Genomic DNA, 23,156 nt, shown 5'->3' with positions numbered 1-23,156 from the left:
GAGCAGGTGTGTAAGGTTTTCCAGCTCAGAGCGAGTCCGTCACGACACACGGCGCTCCGGCTCCAGACTCAGAGGAACGTCCTGTGAAAGGCCGCCGCAACGTCTCACTGACCGAAGGGCAGAGTCTGCTCTGGCCGTCTGCCGGCTGCATATGGAGGGAAGCAGGCGGTTGTCAGCCAGTGGCCCGGTCAGATGGGCTCCCACTGGAAGGTGCATATGTTCCTCACTGGCGGTGCCAGTTGGGCCCGGCGGAGTCATACTGTAAATACACAGAGACACGGCTCTGTGGAGGATACCTCTCCACAGGCAGACTCACTTCTGATGCACAAAGGCACCAGAAAGACAAAACCAATCTCAGACTTCCAACACATTTTACAAAGATCCAGAATCAAATATTCCGATTTTTTCATCCAGTAAATTTTTGCTCAGAGTCACAGAAAAGGTGAATGTCTGCACTTCAGTTGGCTCCCTCCTTATACAGTCCCTGTACTCCAGGGGTCCACAAAGTGGGTCCTCGAGGGCCGGCATCCTGCATGTTTTAGTTCTCCCTGCTTTAATGCACTTGGACCAAATGATGGCTCATTAGAGGCCTAAGCATAACATTGACATGCTGAAAAGGTCGTTGCTACCACCAGGGAGAGAACTAAACCGTGTAGGATACCGGCTCTCGAGGACCCAGATGTTCAGTCCTGTGCAGAGCTGGAGGAAACAAACCCAGATGAGCTGAAACTGATAGGAAGTGCTAACACATGCCACACTTTTCAGATTTTTAAGTGTAAAACTATAAAGAACCATGCATCGTTTATCCTTTACTTCATAACTATGCAACATTTCGTTTTGGTTTATCACATAAAAATGTGAAAAATGTTCATCAGATACAAACTTCTTTAGATGATTAAATTTCTAATAAATAAGAAATCAGTTTTTCATCAGAGTCACAGTTTTATGGAAACGGGGAAAATAGCTTTTAAAGTTTGATTTTTGTATATTAGTGTAGAACTGGGAATCCTAAAAGTAATTCCAAAGGTTCAGGGTCGTAACGCTGCGACCTGCAGGACACTCCAGACCTGATCAGAACCAAACCGTCACTTCTGGCCCACATGCAGAAGCTGCCATGTTTCTGTACAGAGCTGACAGGAAGTGGCACTTTGAGATGCAGACTGTTTGCTCCAAACAATGCTTAGTGTGAAAAATGCTGTAAGAGTTTCTTCCATGGTGTCAAATTAAATGTGAATGTGGACGGCAGCTTCAGAATCACCGGTCGGTTCTGCCACTCCGGGTCCAGCTAACAAAGAAACTAAAGTTTGTTACCTTGTTACTTTGTAAAAAGCTGCCCAGAACTTTCTGAGCATCCAGACTGTCCACTGTAACGTCACAACAGAAGTTGGTTCATAAAAACGGTTTAAGTTTCTGTGGCATGCAGAGTTTATCGTGTGGATTTCTGATCTTACTGGGAATTCTGGGAATGTTTCCATAAAAACATTCTCACAGCAGATTGAACCAAATACACGCAGACTCAGGAGTTTACGGCTCTTTTCCCCTCAACAGCCTCAAATGTTGATCTTGTGTGTTTATCTATGATGACATGTAAACCTCCAGTCAGCCGCGGCAGACCAGCTTGTACTGAGCCAGGTTCTGGTTCTGGTTCTGCTGGAGGGTTCTTCCTGTTAAAGGAGAGTTTTTCCTCTCCACTGTCGCTTCATGCATGCTCAGTATGAGGGATTGCTGTAAAGTCAACCAGGAAGAGCTTGTGGCCAGTTTCAGCAACTCCACGCTCTGCTGGGCTTCATTACACAGAAACTTTGAACTGGTTGGTAACCAGGATCAACTGGGATGTGAATAAAATTAGACTTTTTAAAGTGCACTATATGAATAAACTGTACAGTATATTAATATACAACCACAGCATGAAAAACTCTGCATCATATTAAATCCATCAGGTGAGATTTGAACCCCAAACCTTTTACCGCTGAGGAAACTAAGCTATTATTAAATATATACATATATTAAAGTGGTCCTTTACTGCAACATATCCACTAAATATGGATTCTGATCCAGATATTTTTGCTGCCTCACAGAGCAGCCACAAAAGAAGCCCCTCTAAATGGAAGTACATTACTTTCAAAATGCACCATTTATGTCCAAGCAGAGAGATTTACGGTGATTTCTGTTATGCAGCCATTTCCTCTCTCCTAATGAAAGCAAACTGCATCAGCTCACCTGCTGCACAGAACCAGGGGAAAATTTAAAACACAACACCGGCAGCATCCCAGTTTATTTACGCTGCCTTTCATTCCCGTCTGGTTCAGAGCATGACCGCACCATTAAAAGCTGATTTATTCTGCGCTGAGAAGCCGGAGTGGTGCAGCTTCTGCAGTGGACATGGTCCTGATGGATGAAGAGCGCAGTTCAAAGAGGAGACGTGTCTCTGGAGGATGTTCAAGAAGGCTTGCAAACGCATAAGGAAAGAGCACAGATATATTAGTCATGCAGAGAAAAGCCTCAGCTCGAGGTGCAGATCAGTCACAACTGTGTCTGTGCAAAGCTCCACATATTTAAAGTATCCTTTTATTTCTCTTTAATCCAAACTTTGCCTTTGCTGCCAGCAAACACGGATATCTGCTGTTCTCTGTGGTAATTGTCCTTGGATGGAGGAAAGAAAATATCACCATGGATCAAAATTCCCCAACATGCATATACAAGCAACAATTACCATCTCCTGGGGCGCGAGGAGCCAAACAAACCTCAAACACAAACACACACACACACGCCGACTCTCCCAAACAGAGGGGGGTTAATGTCAGGTTCATGTTCTGCAGGGCATAGCAAACTATTTGTTTTCCTCACGTCTCATTTCTGTAATCATGTGAGACCAGATTTCTCCAGGGGACAGATCCGGTTTCATTCCTGCAGGAGCTCACAGAGCTGCTGACACACAGGAGCGCCTAATGAATCTGTTTCACACTTTCCTTTTAATCTGCAAAATGAATTTGGTGAGCACAAACAGGGCAACGCACTCATATATAATGATGCAAACAAGTTCTACCTGCTGACGTTGGGCGATAGCTGAAGCTGTCATGCTCACTGTGGGGGGCGGGGGATCACTGAGGCAGAAACACTCCTCTGTGTGGATTAGCCTGTCACATCTTCCTGTGGAAAATGCACCACTTGTGCCTATTGCTAATATAAAAGTGAAACATGCCTGGGAAGCAGAGTTTCCCTCTGCTTGTCACATATCTAAAAATAATGCGTCTTCATTGGAAAGCAGATTGATCAGGGCCTGTCAGGGCGCGCGGCCCCAGGAGCCTCCTCTGCATCCCGGCCGCAGGAATCAGAGCTGCTTATTAGTAAATGATCCGTCTTCTGCAGCCTGATGTCTTTCAGTTGTAATTACCGCACAGAGACGCTGCCAAAAACTTACACCATACCGTCAATTTACTTCCTCCTCTTTGTTTTTTCGCTGATGAGAGAAGGACGAACATTCTTCCATTTTCTGATGCATTGGAGCAGATTATTTTGGGCCATGTGGGGTTTGCAGCGACGCCGGTGGAATACTGAACAACTCGGCAGCTTCAGCTTCACCTACCTGCAGCTCCGGTTCCATGAGCCGCCGCTTTGATCCACAGACCTGTCACTGTTGTTTGCTGCTGCCTTTTTGTTTGCTTTTTTCTGATGATGGTGCAGGCGCAGCTTTTTCATATTCCTTGATTTGCAGCCATATGCTGTTCCTAACTGCTTGTTAACCCACTTTGCACATTTCCCTCCACGCTACGCTGGATGGATTCACTGTGACCGTTTTTGCAATTAAGAGCCTGATCTCTGAAATGTGGAGCTGCAGAGCATTTGAACACTTGAAAGGCTTAAAGAAGTCATTAATAAGATGTGTGGTGGTAATAAGTATTAAAAAGTATGCAGAGATGTGGTTGAACACGATGATTACATCTCTTTTTCATGTCTGAACTACAAAGCCCTGCACGTCGTTTTGTTTCAGCGCCGCCTGTTCCTGGGAATTATCTGCAGGAAACTGATGTGGAAACGTGTCGACAAGAATCCAGGAATCTTTACATGCAGGTGTGAAGCAGTAATTCATCCAGTTCCTCACACGCTTCACATTCAGCAAATATTCTCTTTATTTACAGCACATCGTCTCTGCAGGCTCAACGCTCGCTTAAAACTTCTCCGTAAAAAACGTTACATTTTTTTCATAGAAACTCTTGATTTCATGTAAAAAGAAAATCACCGAACTGAAAGCACTGAGGGGCCAGGTTTATTCCCAAATAAAATGCTCAATAACTTTATTGTAAACCTTTCATTTTTGTAAACATGCAATATTTTCTGAAAAAGTAGAAAAGAACAACTCATAGTAGCTCCTGACAATGGAAAGCTGTGCAGGTTTCTAACTTTTTTGGTCAAATGTTTTTTTATTTTCTTGGTTTAGAAAATGTTTTTAGTTTAATCTCAGCAAGAAAAATGAGAACTTTCCTCTAAAATCCTTACTGTCTCTAGTAAAGTTTAATAAGGTTTGTTAAGTAAAGAGCTGCTGAAATCTGTGGCCACTGATATTAAAATCAATATAAAACTAATAAAAGAAAAGAAAAACACCTTGTGTTGTACTTAACATTATTCATTTAAGAAAATCTCATCCTAAAAATGTTTCAAAGTCTTCATCAGCTCCACTTGGATCAGATATCAACCATTTTTACACATAAGGTCCACAAATGACCTCCATCTGAGTTAAACCTGCAGCTTCGTCGTGTTGCTACATTTGATGACAAATTACTAATCAGACTTACTGATGAACGTACACTGCCTGGCCAAAAAAAAAAGTCGCTACCTGGATTTAACTAAGCAAATAGGTACAAGCCTCCTATTGGATAAGTACTGATTATCTTTCAGCTGGCAACAAGTTATTTAACCCCAGCTGATGCAATGAGTAACTCCTCATTTCTTAAACAACCATGGCAAAAGACGCATCCTGTGGTCGTGGAAAAGACGTTAGTCTGTTTAAGAAGGGTCAAATCATTGGCATGCATCAAGCAGAGAAAACATCTAAGGAGATTGCAGAAACTACTAGAATTGGGTTAAGAACTGTCCAACGCATCATTAAAAACTGGAAGGATGGTGGGGAACCATCGTCTTCCAGGAAGAAATGTGGTCGGAAAAAATCCTGAATGATCATGATCGGCGATTACTTAAACGTTTGGTCAAATCAAATCGAAGAAAAACAGCAGAACTCAGGAGTATGTTTAATTGTGAACGCAAAAGCATTTCCACATGCACAATGCGAAGGGAACTCAAGGGGTTGGGATTGAACAGCTGTGTAGCCGTAAGAAAAGCTCTAATCAGTAAGGCTAACCAGAAAAAAAGGCTTCAGTTTGCTAGGGAGCATAAAGATTGGACTCTGGAGGAATGGAAGAGGGTCATGTGGTCTGATGAGTCCAGATTTACCCTGTTCCAGAGTGATGGGGCATCAGGGTAAGAAGAGAGGCAGGTGAAGTGATGCACCCATCATGCCTAGTGCCTACTGTACAAGCCTGTGGGGGCAGTGCTATGATCTGGGGTTGCTGCAGTTGGTCAGGTCTAGGTTCAGCAACATTGTGGCCCAAAGAATGAGGTCAGCTGACTACCTGAATATACTGAATGACCAGGTTATTCCATCAATGGATTTGGTCTTCCCAAATGGAACGGGCATATTCCAAGATGACAATGCCAGGATTCATGGGGCTCATATTGTGAAAGAGTGGTTCAGGGAGCATGAGACATCTTTTTCACACATGGATTGGCCACCACAGAGTCCAGACCTTAACCCCATTGAGAATCTTTGGGATGTGCTGGAGAAGTGGTCAGACTCTCCCATCATCAATACAAGATCTTGGTGAAAGATTAATGCAACACTGGATGGAAATAAATCTTGTGACAGTGCAGAAGCTTATTGAAACAATGCCACAGCGAATGCGGGCTGTAATCAGAGCTAAAGGCGGTCCAACAAAATATTAGAGAGTGTGACCATTTTTCGGTGGCGACTTTTTTTTTTGGCCAGGCAATGTGTATGAACATTATTCTTCTTACTTTGAAAGAGGATTTCACTGAAAACACACCAGAGCTGCCAGTCCTTATGACTGGTGGAGGATATTCCACCAGCTGGTCATTTTATCGGCCGTTCAGCAACGTTTGACTGACGCGCTGAGTGAAGATTTGTTCTGACTGTGTGCATGGTCATCCTGCAAGTCCGATGGACTGGTGACCTGTCCACAGAGACAGCAGTTGTAGTATAAAAAGTAAACTACCGTTTAGACTGATTACAGATCCTGAACCAGTCCTTTAATTTAGTGGTGGAAAACGTCAGCTTGTTGTAAATTGAAATATCTCCCAGGAGCCGGCACCTTGTGCGGCATCCTGAATGTGCTCCAACACATGCACACGCACAAGTCAAGCCTGTTTAAACATTTTTCCAGGCGTTCAAGAACCAAAGATCCTGAAGAGAATGCCAATTCAGACAATAAATCACTGTTTAGCAGTTTGTCATAAAGGGGAGATAAGACCTGACACAATTACTGAAAGGAAATTCATGGCCAGCGTCCTGCAGATAGCAGTGAGAGCATCTTTCACAGAACACAAAGCGCTTCCTGCACTGAATGAGAAACGGAGTGACAAGCTGCATCCATTCAGTTCTGAGGCCTGTTTGTATTTTTTTTTTCATTTCAACAGTTATGAATGCTTGATTTATTCATGTCACACTCAACCTTCTCACCTGAAACACGCTCAGGTGGAATCTGAACTTCAGTGAAGAGGAAGGTGGAGCGGCGCCTGAAAGACGGAGGTTTGGCCTCCAGATATTTCTACTGCAGCAAAGGTGAAAGGTCAAAGAAACCTCTGTGGCATCTTCACTTTACCTTCCTTTTAAATCTGCTTTGAAAACTTTAATAGATTTGCATAATTTCTTTAAAAGGCTTCATAAGAGCTAATATTTGCTGGCTGTTCACTGAAGGACGAAGTACAGATTTACTGAAGATCTAGAAATTTTAACTTTATCAAAGCGATTTTAGGATCTTTGATTTTGTTTAATTTCATCCACTTTGGATCCTTGAGGGTGGTGCAGTCGTTGCCCGAGGCAACGCCGGATTAAAAGCAGACCCCTAAGGAGCTGCCTGAGGAGCCACTGAGGGTGGTGGCTAACACGTTCGGCTGTTTGCTCCTGAGTCCCACTAGTTCATGTTTTAAATAAAGATTCTCATGATTTGCATTCAATTTATGATTATATAAAACAGAAGCAACACTTTGGCGTGGCCTAGACAAAACTATGACCCCCCCTTCCTTCACGTATATCATAAAAACCTTCACATGCGTGAAGTGAGAGGAAAAAGGTAAGACATTTGGAAATCTGGAGAGCGCAGCATGCATTTGTCTTGAGGCTTAAGATTTGGGGTTTTGCTTCCTTCGATCCATCCATTATCTTCCATTTCATCCAGATTCAGGTCGCAGGAGCCAATTTCTCTGAAATTCATAACAGAGCTGGACGTTGGTCAGAGGTGAATTTTTGCAGGTCAAACCAAATAACTTCTGGTTCAAGTTTTCCACCAGAGACTCTCCACAACGAGACAAAGGCAAAGTGTGAGCTCAGGTTTAGTGCTGCTTATAGGATATAATTTGGTCAACAGGATGGTAAACAATCATCTTCGGTTTATGAAGCCCAGCTCCCAGCAGCCCCGGGTCAGCAGCACCAGAACGGCTCCATCAGATGCTCACACCGCGCCGACGCGTTGGGTCTCAAAGATCAAACCCAAACCGTCAGAATTCACTTGTATTGAATAACAGTTGGCACCTTATGGTGCCAGTCCTGACCAGAAATTCAACCAAGCCCACACAGGAAGCCGTTCAAGGCCAGGCTGCTGAGCCAGACAAGGCTTTGGCTGTGGAGCACTTGTACAGGCCGAGGCGGGAGGCATTCTGGCTCCCCTCTACCAGGAATTAATCCAAGGACAAATGAGCAAGTTTGGCAGGACTGAACGGGAGGGAAAGCAGACAAATCCCAGGGATGAAGGCTTTTCTCTGTGAGGAAGTATGAGCTGCAGCGACGGCCGTTTGGACATGCTGCAAAGTGAAAAGGTGTCATGACCTGCAGGTTAACGTAGAGGACATGAGTAAACGTGATGGAGGTGTGTGTGTGTGTGTGTGTGTGTGTGTGTGTGTGTGTGTGTGTGTTGGTGTATGTGATTTAGCAGGACATTTTGTCAGAATACACACAACACTAGAAGGACATTTTGAATTAACAGGACAGGAGCGGTGTCCTGCTAATTCTGACAAAAATCTAAAAACGTAGAAAGGTTTCTATTGGTCCATAAACCCCAAAAATGCAAAAAAAAAGAGATGTCCGCTTAATACACATAAACCTGATTTTGTGTATAATCTGTGTATCACCACAGTGCCCCCTATGGCAGGTTTGTGTAATAGCAATACCTCATGAATATTCACACAAGGTCTTATTCTGATTGGTTGTCTGCCGGAAGGTCCTGCTAATGATTACACTGTCCTTCTAATTCATGTGTCGCTATTTACACTGGGGATGAGTTGGCAATATGATTACTCTGTGCTATAAGAGTGAATATTTTATAAAGGTCAGGATCTTTTCCTTAGCTGTGTTTATTTTTAGTTTCTGTCTCTCTGAGTCTCCGTGTTGTCCTGTCTCCCCTTGATTGTTCCCAGGTGTTTCTTGTCTCCTTGATTACCCTCTGTGTATTTAACCCCACCTATGTTCTTTGTTCCTCGTCGGGTCTTTGTCGTGTTTGTCCAGTACCTGTTGTCACTATCTGCGAGCTTCTGCATCCGCTCATTTGTGCTGCCTGGACTTTGTATGTTTTTGGATTTCTGGACTTCTTTCATTATTAAACCATCTTATTCATCTTACCCTGGGTCTGCTGCCTCTGCCTCACCACCCAAATCATGACAAACCCAACCTTTTGTCCAACCTTGGAATGTATGTGGCACCTAAAAATATACAGAAATTAATATATATTTTGATCAAATATTGTTTATTTAAAACATCATGGTTAATAAATGTGTGAAATAAGTGCATGGATTAAAAGAAATATGAACCATAAGACAGCCATTTTTTCACCAAACTATTTTTGCACTCCACTAATAACATTTTGTTGATTCTGGTCTGCTCTGCGTCCCCAAAACCAAGCATTTTGAAGCAGAATTTATGTCTAGACTTTGACTTTGCCATTCTAACACATAAATATGTTTTGATTTAAACCATTCCATTATAGATCTGGCTTTATGTTTAGGGTCATTGTCCTGCTGGAAGGTGAACCTCCACCACAGCCTCAAGTCTTTTGCAGACTCCAGCAGGTTTTCTTCCAAGATTGCCCTGTATTTGGCTCAATCCATCTTACAATCTTTCCTGTCCCTGAAGAAAAGAAGCACCACCAGAGCATGATGCTGCCACCACCATGTTTGTTAGTGGGGAAGGTGTGTTCAGAGTGATGTACAGTGTCCGTTCTCCGCCACAAATAGTGCTTTGTATTTTTGCCAAAAAGTTCAATTTTGGTCTTGTCTTATCATTTTTGCTGTATCGCAACATGGCTTCTGGCGAACTGCAAATGGGACTTCTTATGGTTTTCTTTATATAATGGCTTTTTTATTGCCACTCTTCCAGAAAACCACATTTGTGCAGTGCATGACTAATAGTTGTACTGTGAACAGATTCCCCCATCTGAGGTGTGGATATCTCTGCATTTGGTCCAGAGCCACCATGGACCTCTTGGTTGCATCTCTGATCAGTGCTCTTCTTATTCAGCCTGTAAGTTTAGGTGGATGGCCTTGTCTTGGTAGGTTCACAGCTGTGCCATGCTCTTTCCATTTCCAGATTATTTGTGGAACAGTACTCTGTGAGATATTCAAAGCTTGGAAAACATGTTTATAGCCTAAGCCTGCTTTAAGCTTCCACACAACTTTATCCCTGACCTGTCTGATGTGTTCCTTGGACTTGATGATGCTGTTTGCTCCTAAATATTCTCTTAACCAACCTTTGAGGCAGTCATAGAGGAGTTGAATTTTTACTAAGATTAGATTACACACAGGTGGACTCTATTTAGTCATTAGTAGTCATCAGGCAACTTCTGAAGGCAATTGGTTGCACTTAGGGAAAGGGGGTTGAACACTTTTGCACACTGCACTTTTCAGCTTTCATTTGTAAAAAATGTTTTGAATCATGTATAGTTTTGTCTCTACTTCACAAATGTATACCACTTTGTGTTTGTCTTTCCCATAGAATTCTGTAAAAATATGTTTGCGGTTGTAATGTGACAAAATAGAAAGGTTCAAGGGCTATGGACACTTATGCAAGCCACTGTACCTACAATAAGTAAGGCAAGTCCAATGAGAGAAACAAGGTCCAGACAATCAACAGCTATGCATTCACAGTTATCATATAGCCTGCTGGGATGATAAGATGGAAAAGGGAGGAAATTCAGTCCACTGATATAAGAATACAAAAGCTGCTGATGATGCATGGAAAATTGTGCTGCTCAGGTTGTAGCACATTGGAGTAGTTCTGTTCTTTCATTGATAATTTTACTTTTAAACTTTCATTCCTGCCTTTCTGGGGGAAAAATAGCTTTTGTTTGGACAGTTCCTTCTTGTTTTGGATACTGTGTATTTGGACTGATTTTTGGAAATATTTTTCATACTTTGCTATTTGTTATGATGCACAACCATAACAACAGGGTGTTTTACAACAAAGAGTAAACAATACTACCAATGGACAGAAAGACTTAGACTGAAACACAGCACAGAGGTAGTATTCATGGTGGCACATAAGCAGGTGCCTAGCACCAGAGCAATAGCGGCCCTCTATAATACCAAGCAAGATCTTGGGTGCATGGTATGCAGAGTCCCCTGAGACAATCTAGTATCTAAATCCAGGATGTAAGATGGTAGCATGAAAAGAATACATGGAATGCCACAACCAAGTACCCGGAATAGTGTAAAGAAACATCTGAAGGGAATGTAACCTTGAACACACCTCGATAAAATCGAAAATGCCACATATGGTGGTAGAAAATGAACAAACTAAGATCGTGTGGGACTTCCAGATACAGAAAGACAAATGGGAAAAGTAAACCAACTGGACATGGTGATCACTGAGCAGCAGAGCAAATCAGTTGTAATGATAAAGCTATCCCAAATTATCAGAAGGAACAGAAAAAACTAGAGAAATACCAAAGGCTCATAAAAAGCATCATCCTCCTGGAGCCTGAGAAAAACATTTTCCATATAAGTGGATGACTTATTTTGGGCTGTCTAGTCCACAATACTAAATTTTGCTCTACATGGGGTCTGGTGTCTGCATGTTAGGTCATTATTTTATGACTTAGTGGTGGTGGAAGATTATAACACATTACAGGCTAGACCCAAGATGTTCAGTGTTTATTGTTGTGGTGTAAGTTTACAAAAGTTAGCAACTGTAGAGATTTACAAAGGCGCTAAATATGGTGATTTAAAAATGAATAAATATTTTTCTGAAAAAAAAAATGATGTCCACATATCATGTAGAAAGATAATTCTTTGTTTTTGGAATCATTAGGTCCCAATCAGCCCAAATATCGAAGACGAATTAATAATGCATGCCATGCATGATAGGAGGTTAAAAGAGTGAGGAAGGTGATGGCAACAGTAGTGCCTGTGGTCACTGAAACCCTCAGGGTGATAACCCCTAAACTGGAAGAGTGGCTCAAACGAATACCTAGAAATAAATTGGAATGCATGATGCAGAGAAGCACACCCTTGGGAACTGCTAATATACCGTGAAGACCACTCAGACTCCAAGGCCTGTGGTAGAGGACCCAAGCTTTTTTTAATTTAATTTCCCTTTTAGGATCAATAAAGTATTTTTGAATTTGAAAGAAGGGATAACTATTCATGGAGTAATACAGAATTACAAATATAAAAATAAAAAGCATTTATTTAAATAATATTTAAAGTGCCAAAAATATGATTACTTATGTTACTGTTAGCACAAAACTTTAAAAATTGATATTTTGTCATTATCTCAATGTTGCTACTCTGCCTACATGCAGATTAGGTAGTCTAATTTGTCTGTAGGCAGGTACAACAGACAACCATTTTCTGCTGGTGTTGTGTCTGTCATTAGACAACAGTTTTTGTTTTTATGATATAAACTGAACTGCACTGCTGCTGAAATGTGCTATACAAGTAAACTTGATTAATTGATTGAACAGAAATGATTAAAAGAAGTGACTTTCCTTTTAAATGATGAAACATTGCTGGTGGGAGATACCATCTGACTGCTGCCTCCTAATTAAATAAAAATGTATGATAAACTATTTAACTTTGAAATATTGAAGGAAAGTTACAAAATATTACTCAAATAAATTAATTTTCTTGTTCCTGAAAAAAAATCAAACCTTGTATGCTTCCAAAACAAAATGGATTTCTCCTTTTGTTGTACCCCTCCTCCTCTATCAACGTGGTACAGTCCATCAAGACCAGGTGCAAGCAATTAGTGCTAATAGAACTTCTTTTGCTTGGAGGAAGAGGTAAGACTCATACAGACTCTCTTACGATATGTAACATTGTAATTCTGAAGAATGTTGTAGGTTACTTGATGTTTGGATACACCAAAGCATCTGATTTGCTGCAGTTTAGCTAGTTCTTACCAACCATCTTAGTCAGCGTACCAGAGTTTAAAGGGAAGGTGACTCACTCCAGAATTAGACAAAACTGTATTTGGTCATTTTCTGTGTATCAGTGAGTGATATTCTTTCACAGGCACAAATTATCTAGGTAATAATCATTAGTATTAAGATAATGTTTTAATATTTGAAGGTATTGAGAACTTGTCAATAGAAAGTCAATTATGTAATACTGTGTACTTCAATACAGCATTTTCTCATACAATAGCATCAAATCATATTGTGTACAGCAGAGGTGTCAAACTCAAGTTCTTGAGGGCTTGTGTCCAGCAACTTTTAGATGTGTCTGTGATGCCACACGGCTGGATCAAATGGGGTGGTTATCAGCAGGTCATCAACTTGACTGCACTTAGAAGCTAATTCAGTCATATAATTCAGGTATTTTGGACCAGAGGAACATCTAAAAGTTGCAGTACACTGGCCCTCGATGCCTGGAGTTTGACACCCCTGGTGTACAGTGTCATGTTGTTACTCAACAGCACGTTACTCTGATCTTTGCAGGAGATGTCAGCAACAAGGTCTCAGAGAGCAAAAAGAAATCCCAAACATGATGCCAGTTATTATTGCTCCTTAGGTGAAGATAAAGAGGGATTTGATGAAAATACATTAATTCATTTAAAGGTGAGTTGTGACTTTATTATGCACATGATTCCAGAGTTTATTGAAGGATTGCTTTTTTTCTTTAATCTTGCGTTTTGACATTTAAACTATTTTTATACCGCACATTATTAACATATATATATATATATATATATATATATATATATATATATATATATATGTAAAGGAGGACTGAGTTTTGAAATTACAAGTACAAAAGAATGAGTGACATTTAGAAGCACCATTCTGTTGACAAACAAATGTTTATGTAATCACAGAAAGACATCAAATTAGATCAATTAAGTGATTTTGAAAAATGTTAATCTCATTTGCTACTGTTTGAAAGATCTGCATTGTTTAAAGTTTATTCTACTTTACTCCTTATGTTTACCTACAGGTCGGGGTGTGTACAGTTGCCGGTGCTTTCAAAAAGGAGATTCTTATTGAGTACAGAGGGGAAGTCATAAGTAGAAAGGAACAAGAAAACCGATTGAAAATTTACCATGATGCACTCGAGGCTTTTATGTTTGATTTCAAGTTCAATGGACAACAGCTTTGGTATGTGACTGTTTTAAGGTTGTTTTTTATTTTATATTTAAACAAAGTGATGTAAACATTTTCAGCTTCATCAGTAAAAGTAGTTTTAGTTGGTGGAGGAATATTCTTCCGACATGCAAACATGCAAAATCCTTTCCCTTGCATGGTATAATTATTCTTATTGCTTACTTAATATTTTAGTGTTGATGCTGCCAGAGAGGATGGATCATTGGGGAGGCTGGTAAATGATGAAGAGATGAACCCAAACAGCAAATTGAAAGTTACAAGGGTGGATGGAAGACCTCATCTTTGTTTATTTGCACTCAAAGATATTGGTCCTGGGGAAGAAATCACTTATGTTTATGGTGATTCTGACTGGCCATGGAGAAGAAAGGTATTGATAAGAGTGAAAATTCTATCACAAGTCATTTTACTAGCATTGAAGACATTTTTGAAGGATATGTCATGTTGTAGTACAGAGTTTCATTATAGTTGAAAACAAGAAGTGATTAGCAGTGCCTAAAAAAACAGATTTTGGAGAAAGACTTAATCAGACCAATATTTCAACTTGGTTCAGTGCTATCCAAAATGCTAGAAACTGTCATATGTAAATTAATTTATTCTAACCTTATATTTATGAACATTTTATAGCAGGAGATATATTTTGCAGTGTCAATACACAAAGGTTCTGGTTAACAATCAGCTGGACAGGTTCATTCAGTAGTAGGTTTAGAAGTACGGACTCATTCAGTGTACATCCCTTCATTTCAGATTTCCAAAGATGAACTGTGTCAGGCTGTTGACGTGGACGCATGCGGATCCTGTTCAACTAACCCTCCAGAGGTAATTTTGGTTTGAAACGACCAACATATTTTCTAAAATAAAGTGATTGAAATGATATTTAGTACTGTTCAAACACACAGGACTTGTGTAATACTTGACATGTAAGCTGCATAAAACGGGAGGACTGAGGTTTGAAATTACAAGTACAGAAGAATTGAAAGTTGCATTTAGAAGCGCCCATACACACAGGTCCTGTGTAATACTCAACATGTAAGGTACCAGAATAAGGAGGACTTAGTTTCGAAATTACAAGTACAAAAGACTGAAAGTTAAATGTAGAAGCGCCCATACACACAGGTCCTGTGTAATACTCAACATGTAATGTGCTGGAATAAGGAGGACTGTTTTCTACATTGGGAACAAACTCATATTCAGTGAGTGTTCTTTACATTTCAGATTTCCAAAGATGAAAGGTGTCAGGCTGGTGACGTGGATGCATGCGGATCCTGTTCAACCAACCCTCCAGAGGTAATTTTGGTGTCCAACAACCAACTTATTTTCTAAAATTAAGTCATTGAAAGGATATTAAGTACTGTTCAAACACACAGGTGTTGTCTAGTATTTGATATGTAAGCTGCATAAAAAGGGAGGACTGAGGTTTGAAATTACAAGTACAAAAGAATGAATGTTACATGTAGAAACGCCCATACACACAGGTCCTGTGTAATACTCATCATGTAAGGTGCCAGAATAAGGAGGACTGAGGTTTGAAATTACAAGTACAGAAGAATGAAAGTGACATGTAGAAACGCCCATACACAGAGGTCCTGTGTAATACTCAACATGTAATGTGGCTGAATAAGGAGGACTGTTTTCTACATTGGGAACAAACTCACATTCAGCAAGTGTTCTTTACATTTCAGATTTCCATAGAAGAACCGTGTCAGGCTGGTCATGTGGATGCGTACAGATCCTGTTCAACCAACCCTCCAGAGGTAATTTTGGTCTCCAACAACCAACTTATTTTCTAAAATAAAGTCATTTAAACAATATTAAGTTCTGTGCAAACCCATAGCTCTTGTGTAATACTTGATATGTAAGTTGCCTAAAAAGGGAGGACAGAGATTTGAAATTACAAGTACATAAGAATAAAAGTTACATGTGAAAACACCCATACACAGAGGTCCTGTGTAATACTCAACATGTAATGTGCTGGAATAGTGAGGACTGTTTTCTACATTGGGAACAAACTCACATTCAGTGAGTGTTCTTTACTTTTCAGATTTCCAAAGATGAGCTGTGTCAGGCTGGTGAGGTAGATGCATGCAGAACCTGTTCAACCAACCCTGCAGAGGTAATTTTGGTCTCCAACGACCAACTTATTTTCTAAAATAAAGTAATTGAAACGATATTAAGTGCTGTTCAAACATATAGGTCTTGTGTAATACTTGATATGTAAGCTGCCTAAAAAGGGAGGACAGAGGTTTGAAATTACAAGTACATAAGAATGAAAGTGACATGTAGAAACGCCCATACACACAGGTCCTGTGTAATACTCAAATGTAAGGTCCCGGAATAAGGAGGACTGTTTTCTACATTGGGAACAAACTCACAATTAGTGAGTGGTCTTTACATTTCAGATGTTCAAAAATGAACTATATCAGGCTGGTGACCTGGATGCATGCAGATCCTGTTTAACCAACCCTCCAGAGGTACTATTGGTCTCAAACGACCAACTTATTTTCTAAAATGAAGTCATTGAAATTATATTAACTACTGTTCAAATGCACAGGTCTTGTGTAATAGTCATCATGTAAGGTGGTGATATCAGGAGGACTGAGTTTTGAAATTGCAAGTACAAAAGAATGAAAGTTACATGTAGAAGTGCACAGACACACAGGTCCTGTGTAATATTCAACATGTAATGTGCAGGAATTAGGAGGACTGTTTTCTACATTGGGAACAGACTTACTGTACATTAAGCGAGTGTTCTTTACTTTTCAGTTGATTAACCCCATAAAGGAGTGTTTTGGACTTCACAGTTTAAGGAACCTACCTACAACAAATAAATGCTCATCCAGACCATTATTTTTTTATATGTTCTTCTTTTCAGCACAAAGTAAACACAGAGATGGTAAGGGGAAAGAAATCAACAGAAAACTAAAACGGAAGGACATAGAGCCCCGCAGAAAATGAACACAAATAAAAATTCTGGTAAGTCACCACACCTACACAAGTCAAGAAACACCAATCTACTTAAGCTCAAAAGCACAACTGAAGCATGGTCAAAAGTAATGATCCACACCACTGAAAGGCAATAGGATGACCATTTTCTTCTTTATGCATAATATTTTGAGCAGACATGATCCAATATGTCATCTGGCTTAAATTACCATGCACATACCATATAAAACTGTACCTTGTATTAAAATGATAAACTTTCACATAGTCAATGTTCAGATGCTAGAAAATCTAATTTAGTGATGAGTAATGGGACTGTTTATACTACTTTCTCTATGCCAATCTTAATCTGAAATACATTCAGATAGTTATAGTTTTTCAAAGTAGCAAAGCACCACAAAACTGTAATAAGCAAAGTAATTGGAATATATCTTTAAATTTGGTTAATTTTAAGATATTCACCAAATTTAAGATGTTAAATTTGGTTAATCTCTGGTTTAAGGAAATCAGAGATATCAATCAATGGGCATTTGCTGATGCTGCACCTGTACAGAAATGTATTTTGGTGGAATCAGTGAGATGGTTCTGAGTGGGATCTCTTTCACTGGAAAAAAGACTAGGAACCAGCATGAGAAGGAAGAACAAGTCTTTTGGCTTTGGATGGTTCTTCACCAGCTGCTGAGGCCTGTTTGTCAAACAAATGCAATTTTAGATTATGAAAAATATTTGTTTTTCCAGAATTCAGTCAAATAATCAGTCATACATACCAAGCAACCATACCAAGAGTTAACAGCAGTATAAGCTGTTTGGCATTTGCAGAAATTAATTTTCATCGGTGCAACCTACATGCTCATTTCTGTAGCTTGTCCCACTAATGTAAGTTCTTTATGAATGCTCATTTGAAAAGGGGAATAAACAGGCATTACATAATTTATAACAAAGAAAAATTAACAATTGGAGTTGGTTTTTAATAATGAATTATTTGTCTTTTTTCTAGCATCTCTGGAAAGTGCTAGGAGAGCAAAAAAACATCCATGGTCTCCCGTAGAGGTTGCTGCGGTCATGAGGCACTTTGGTGAACACATCAAGAAAGGACAACTGGCCACTATGATAGAATGCCAGCAATGCAAAAAGGCTGAGGATCCTGCTCTAGCTAGTTGTGATATCCAAAACATAAGAGATTTTGTGAGAAATCAGGGTGTAACATTGAAAGTACTTTCAATAAATTAATCCAGTATTTCTACTGATACTATGAGTAAGTTCATCTTGTTCACACAATTTGTTTTATCTTTTTGATTTAACAATAGACCTGTAATTCATTTAATTTTGGCATTCACAGATTTTCCTTTATGTTCACAAATAGAATTGTTGCTCTAGTTCTTAGAGCAGAAGGTGCTGTAAATGCAGTCCACTTTCTGCGTAGTTATATTCCATATTTCCATGTTTGGACTTAATACAAATACATTTCATGTTTGTGTATGCCGTGGTCCTGATAAATAAAGTTGGCCCTGACAATTACTGTTGGTGTCATGGGCGGAGCCAAGCACCTCATTATCGTATGTCCTTTTAATACAGCATTGGGTCAGGTTCTTGTATTTTGAGTTCTGATGTGTGTATCTAAATTTTCAAGTGAGATCTATGTTGTGTAACTCAAACAAGATTTTTGACAACTTAGTAGGTCTTCCTAGCACAAGTGGAAAGGGGTGACTGTTTAGTGTTGCAAAAAACTGGTTTGAAAAAAGTGTCCCTCTAATCCACCAAAACCAGTATGTGTGTGTGTGTGTGTGTGTGTGTGTGTGTGTGTGTGTGTGTGTGTGTGTGTGTGTGTGTGAGGCGGCCGTCAGCCTGACGCAGAGCGCCACAGGCCTTCACTCTGAACCTCGCCTCTGAACGCACAGCGGATGTTAATGCTGCTCTGAACTTCATCAGAAACAGGATCAAACTACGTCTCAGCAAAATCCATAACAATATGTTTGTATAGTTACAAAGTCCAAAATTAACAGCAATAATGTGAATTATTCAAACAAAACATGGGGATTCATGTTTCAAAGTCATATTTTCATGTTATTCATTCATTTAAAATGTCAAAATTTAAAACTAAAATGTTTCATTTTACAAGCTGAATTTTTAGCTCACAGTTAAATATTTAGGTAATATGGAAATTCACCTGCCAATAAGCAGAAGTAGACTATCAAAATAAAAGCTTGCTGTTACATACCTCTATAAACTCCTGCTTTCAAATTGCTTCATGTCACCTGATCATCGTTTAGTTCCTCTTTTCCTGGACATTTAGTAAACAGCAAGTCTTAAAACGAAGGATGAGCCGTTCAGTCAAACACATTCAGCTAAACATTTAGCTCTGAGCTAACTAAATAGCTGGTTTACAATGTAAATATTCAGCAGTTCAGAACTAAATATTATTTATAAACTGGATATTTAGTTGACTAACTAAATAAAAAATGTGTAATAATGCTTCAAAAAGCAGAAACATATAATAAAACAAGACATGTTAACTCATAACAATATTTTAAGATATTATTATTAGTAATAATAAAAGCCAACCTATCAACAACAGCAGATTTGCTTGTACGTGTTTTAATTATTTGTGTTTCTCTGTTATCAGCTCAGGAAGCAGCTGGACGGCCTGAAGCCAAAGTTCTGTTGAGGAAATAAAACACATCGATACCACAGAGTGATTTATTGTTGACTGGCTCCTGCCTGCCACTTTAAACGTTTTAATGGTATTTCTAACACCATCCAATCACTCACTGCGGTATCATCTGAGCTGGCAGCAGTGAGTGGAGGCTGTCGGAAATTTCACACTGGACCTTTTCCAGCTCAATGCATAAATTAATAAGGAGCTCTCTGAGGGCGGAGCGCCGCACCAAGTGGAGGCAAACTCTGGATCCAGTTCTGCCACCAGGGCGATAAAGCTCAGAGTTATTGGTCGACCATAACCACCGTGTTATCTGCATGTGTTTCTAATTGCTCATCGTGGTTTCCTGTTACCACAAAGCAGACTGACTTCCTGCCCGCTGGAAAAAAGCTCAAATCAACCAGTCTGGTGTCTGAGGTCAGCTAAGAGCAGCTGATGGGAGCAGCATGTGGACAAGAGGCTTTACAGCGAAATCAATAATATCATATTGATCAGGTTTATCATAAATATGAAGCTGACCTTGTTGAGGACAAGATGTTTTCCATATTATCAGAAAAAACGGTGAATAGGACTAAAATAAATCTGTCACAGGTGAATTAGCTCAGTAAAGGCAGAACGGTTTCATACTGACACGTCCCTCATTATCACCCCCACCACCAAAACCCAAAGTAAACCTTTAAAAGGTCCCAGTCCGCTTTCATCAATGAGACGGATGTGGCGATCTCTGCCAGGTTTTCATATTTCTGCTGAATAAATGAGATTTTCAGATCTTTGAGGCTGCAGAAACATGAATCGAGGGGCTTATTGTGCTTCGGTGTCAGTGTATTCAGAGAAATGTAATTTCTGCTGTAGATCCAGAAGATTTTGCGATTAGCTGAGGATTTTGGAGCGACTAAAGCAGCAAGGGCCTGGATCAAACCTACAACTCTCTGCACATGCATGTAGTTTGCCTGCTCCGTTTCACAGGCTCCATATTTACCTTTCATGATTAAAAATTGACTCAAGGCTTGGGGATGTAATTGCAGCTTAGCTTTGAGGTTCATTTTAAATCAAGACGTCTGAAAACAAGAATGTGCTTCTGGAATGTGACTCAGGTTTTATTTTTCTGAGGATTTTCTTGTCTTTTCAGTGAAGGGAACAGATTATTGTGGATGTTTGCTAGAAAGATATATTAGACAATAATATGATAACATCAGTCTGTGTTTATTTTTTAAATCAAAGTTTTTCTGGGCACAAAATAGAAAGAAATATAAATATAGTAAGATCTAATCATCCTGTGCTTCCTTGCATCCTGTCCACACAGAGACGACCACCGTAACCTTTTGTGAACGCTGCAGTATGTACACCGGGCCAATCGGTGGCGCTGTAACACTGTCACAGAAACAAAAACACCAAACGTTGCCATGTTTGTCATCTGTAAGACTAAGGAGTGAGAAGGAAACAGAGATGGAGCTACGATGTCCACAGATGTGATGTGACACACATTTTATTCATAAATATCATTTATTTTCAGCCATTATGTTTGGATTTACTGCATCTGGCTTTTTCTGGTGCAGAATTATGATGCATGTCTCATGTCAATGACATAAACATCAGATTAAATGCAACATGTTTGTTCAGACGGCAAAGAGTTTGAAAACTATCAGATATCTGATTTAGTTCCACATATGGAAGTGGATCAAGTCAGTTTATTAACCGGTCCGTTCAGACCGGTTATTGGTTATTGGAAAAACATCTTATTTGGTGGCAAGTGTCTTTATATTACAAAGTCCTGGTCACGCATCTGAACACACACCGGTCACACATTCACACACTGATGAACAGCATCGCTGGGCTGCTGCTTGACTTCAAAACGTTGCTGCCGTTTCCAGACAACTCTTCCCTCTGAGCCACAGTCAGAAAACCAAAGAAACCATTTCCCACGCGAGGCATCCAGACTTTGGACCGAACCACCTCCCCCCTCCTCTTCTACTCTGCTGGCAACAAAGAAAGGCACTTGGAGGACTGATAGGGGAGAAACAACAGACTGTGTGGCTACAACACTTTTGCCCGTCTTCAGCAGATAGAGGCGCAGGAAGTTCAAACAACCCGACTCCAACGTCTCTCTGCCCGGCAACAGAGTTAAAGAAGAGCATCAAAAGCAAAGGAGGCGGATTAGCAGAGCTGCCAACCACTGATGGAGTCACAATGCACAACAATTCTTTGAAGAACCTCAGATGATGCGAGTTGTGTTTCATTTCCTGTTGGAATGAATTTAATTAATACGGCTGCTAAAGATCCAATAACCATGTTCTGTTAAACCATAAATATTCTTATCAATAGTTTGTGACAAAAGAAAAAAGATAAAAACAAAAAAATAATCATTTGAAAAATAGTTCAAGTACATCTTTTGCTCTTAACACAAACTACCAACATAGAAATCCATTTATAATATTTATATAGGACTTTGAATATAAACTATATAACTAATCATTGACTTTTCAACAGGCACAAATTCAACCACCAAGTTTATAAGATGTGGTTATAAATGAAAAATAACTCATTTTATGCTGAGCCTAGCAACAATATTAAAAGTCAGAGGCCATTTCTTTTGTCTTTCAGCTTGTTAGAGGTGATTTTGTGCCTTTATTTTGTTGTTTTTTTCATTCCTGCTCATGTAAAAGTCAGACTGTTTAACGGTGAGTTTCTCCTGTTAAGGCGCCTCAGTGGATCACAAACCAGACTTAATCTGAAGAAATCCCAGAAACAGCAGCAGAGCCCTGAGACAGAGAGGAGACCAAAACAAATTCCACTGATGGATTTTACCAACGTTTTTTAGATATCCTTTCTGTTGGATTGCTGCGCTGCGTTGCCGCCATTATCGCCACCATCATCATCATCATCATAGAGGCCATAACTGTGTAGAAGTTGTGGGATTGATGGTATTGCCTGGGAGGCAGTCCACTTCTTCACCTTCAGCAGGAAATCTGTGACCTGCTTTAAAAAGCCGACCATGTCACAGTAAATATGAGATATAGAAAAGGAAATGAAGAAAATACAGCCACGGAACGACTCACTGTCTGAGGTTTTCCTCTTAGGGCTCAATAAAAGTCATCTTAACATGTAGAAAAACACAGATGTATGGAAAACTAAGTACATCCTTTAACCCGGCAGGGGGTGGAGGAATCTGGTCGCCTTTCTTTTCAGCATTGAGGTTTTGCAGACATCAAAGGTTCCACCTCAGCATTTCAATCAGGTCTAGACTTTAACTGGACCATTTCAGCATCTTGATGAATTTCTTCTTCAGGGTTTCTGGTGTAAATTTGTGTTTGGATCGTTGTACTGTTGATGCCAAATCACCATTCCTCCACCACCGTGCCTGTGTTGGTGTTTCTGCTGATCCGCTGTTATGACCACACATCTCTACTTTGGTCTCTCCGGTCCAGAGGACAACGTTCCAGACATCTTATCGTTAAATCAGGAGCAACTTAAACCCTTCAAAGCCTTTTACAGATCTTTTTTAGCAGGTTAAAGATGAAACTCTCAGGTTTTTGTCATTTTTCTGATCATTTCTTACTTTGACCTTGGAAAACATTTTCTGGGTTTTCCGATCCTGTCAGCAGTTTAACGGGTTTTTCACTTGAATAAACGTTCTTACTGAGGATAGAAGGATTTTAAACGGCCTTGTAACACTTCTCTTTACA

At 39.9% G+C, this 23,156-nt stretch overlaps 2 protein-coding genes across 6 annotated transcripts in view; one reads left to right on the top strand and one right to left on the bottom strand.

Annotated features, from left to right (window-relative positions):
* Positions 1–23,156, bottom strand: part of LOC102237337 (VPS10 domain-containing receptor SorCS1-like) — a 164,646-nt gene that overhangs the window by 89,006 nt on the left and 52,484 nt on the right. The gene's annotated exons all lie outside the window — the stretch shown is intronic.
* Positions 12,467–17,125, top strand: LOC111608614. The gene is made up of 8 exons (XM_023333703.1): positions 12,467–13,337; positions 13,714–13,874; positions 14,055–14,247; positions 14,625–14,696; positions 15,093–15,164; positions 15,560–15,631; positions 15,919–15,990; positions 16,750–17,125. Exons 1-8 carry the CDS (start codon positions 13,221–13,223, stop codon positions 16,798–16,800), a joined length of 810 nt encoding a protein of 269 aa, XP_023189471.1. The 5' UTR covers positions 12,467–13,220; the 3' UTR covers positions 16,801–17,125.

The sequence above is a fragment of the Xiphophorus maculatus genome, chromosome 5, assembly GCF_002775205.1.
Source record: "Xiphophorus maculatus strain JP 163 A chromosome 5, X_maculatus-5.0-male, whole genome shotgun sequence".
NCBI lineage: Eukaryota > Metazoa > Chordata > Actinopteri > Cyprinodontiformes > Poeciliidae > Xiphophorus > Xiphophorus maculatus.
The sequence above is the reverse complement of the archived record's forward strand: the minus strand, read 5'-3'. Positions and strand labels throughout refer to the sequence as shown.

Bases quoted from the DNA above. Each gene is read 5' to 3' on its own strand.
- LOC111608614 (XM_023333703.1), top strand. From the start codon at position 13,221: ATGTCAGCAACAAGGTCTCAGAGAGCAAAAAGAAATCCCAAACATGAT. The intron at 13,338-13,713 runs GTGAGTTGTGAC...GTTTACCTACAG, and splicing joins ATACATTAATTCATTTAAAG to GTCGGGGTGTGTACAGTTGC. The intron at 14,248-14,624 runs GTATTGATAAGA...CCTTCATTTCAG, and splicing joins ACTGGCCATGGAGAAGAAAG to ATTTCCAAAGATGAACTGTG.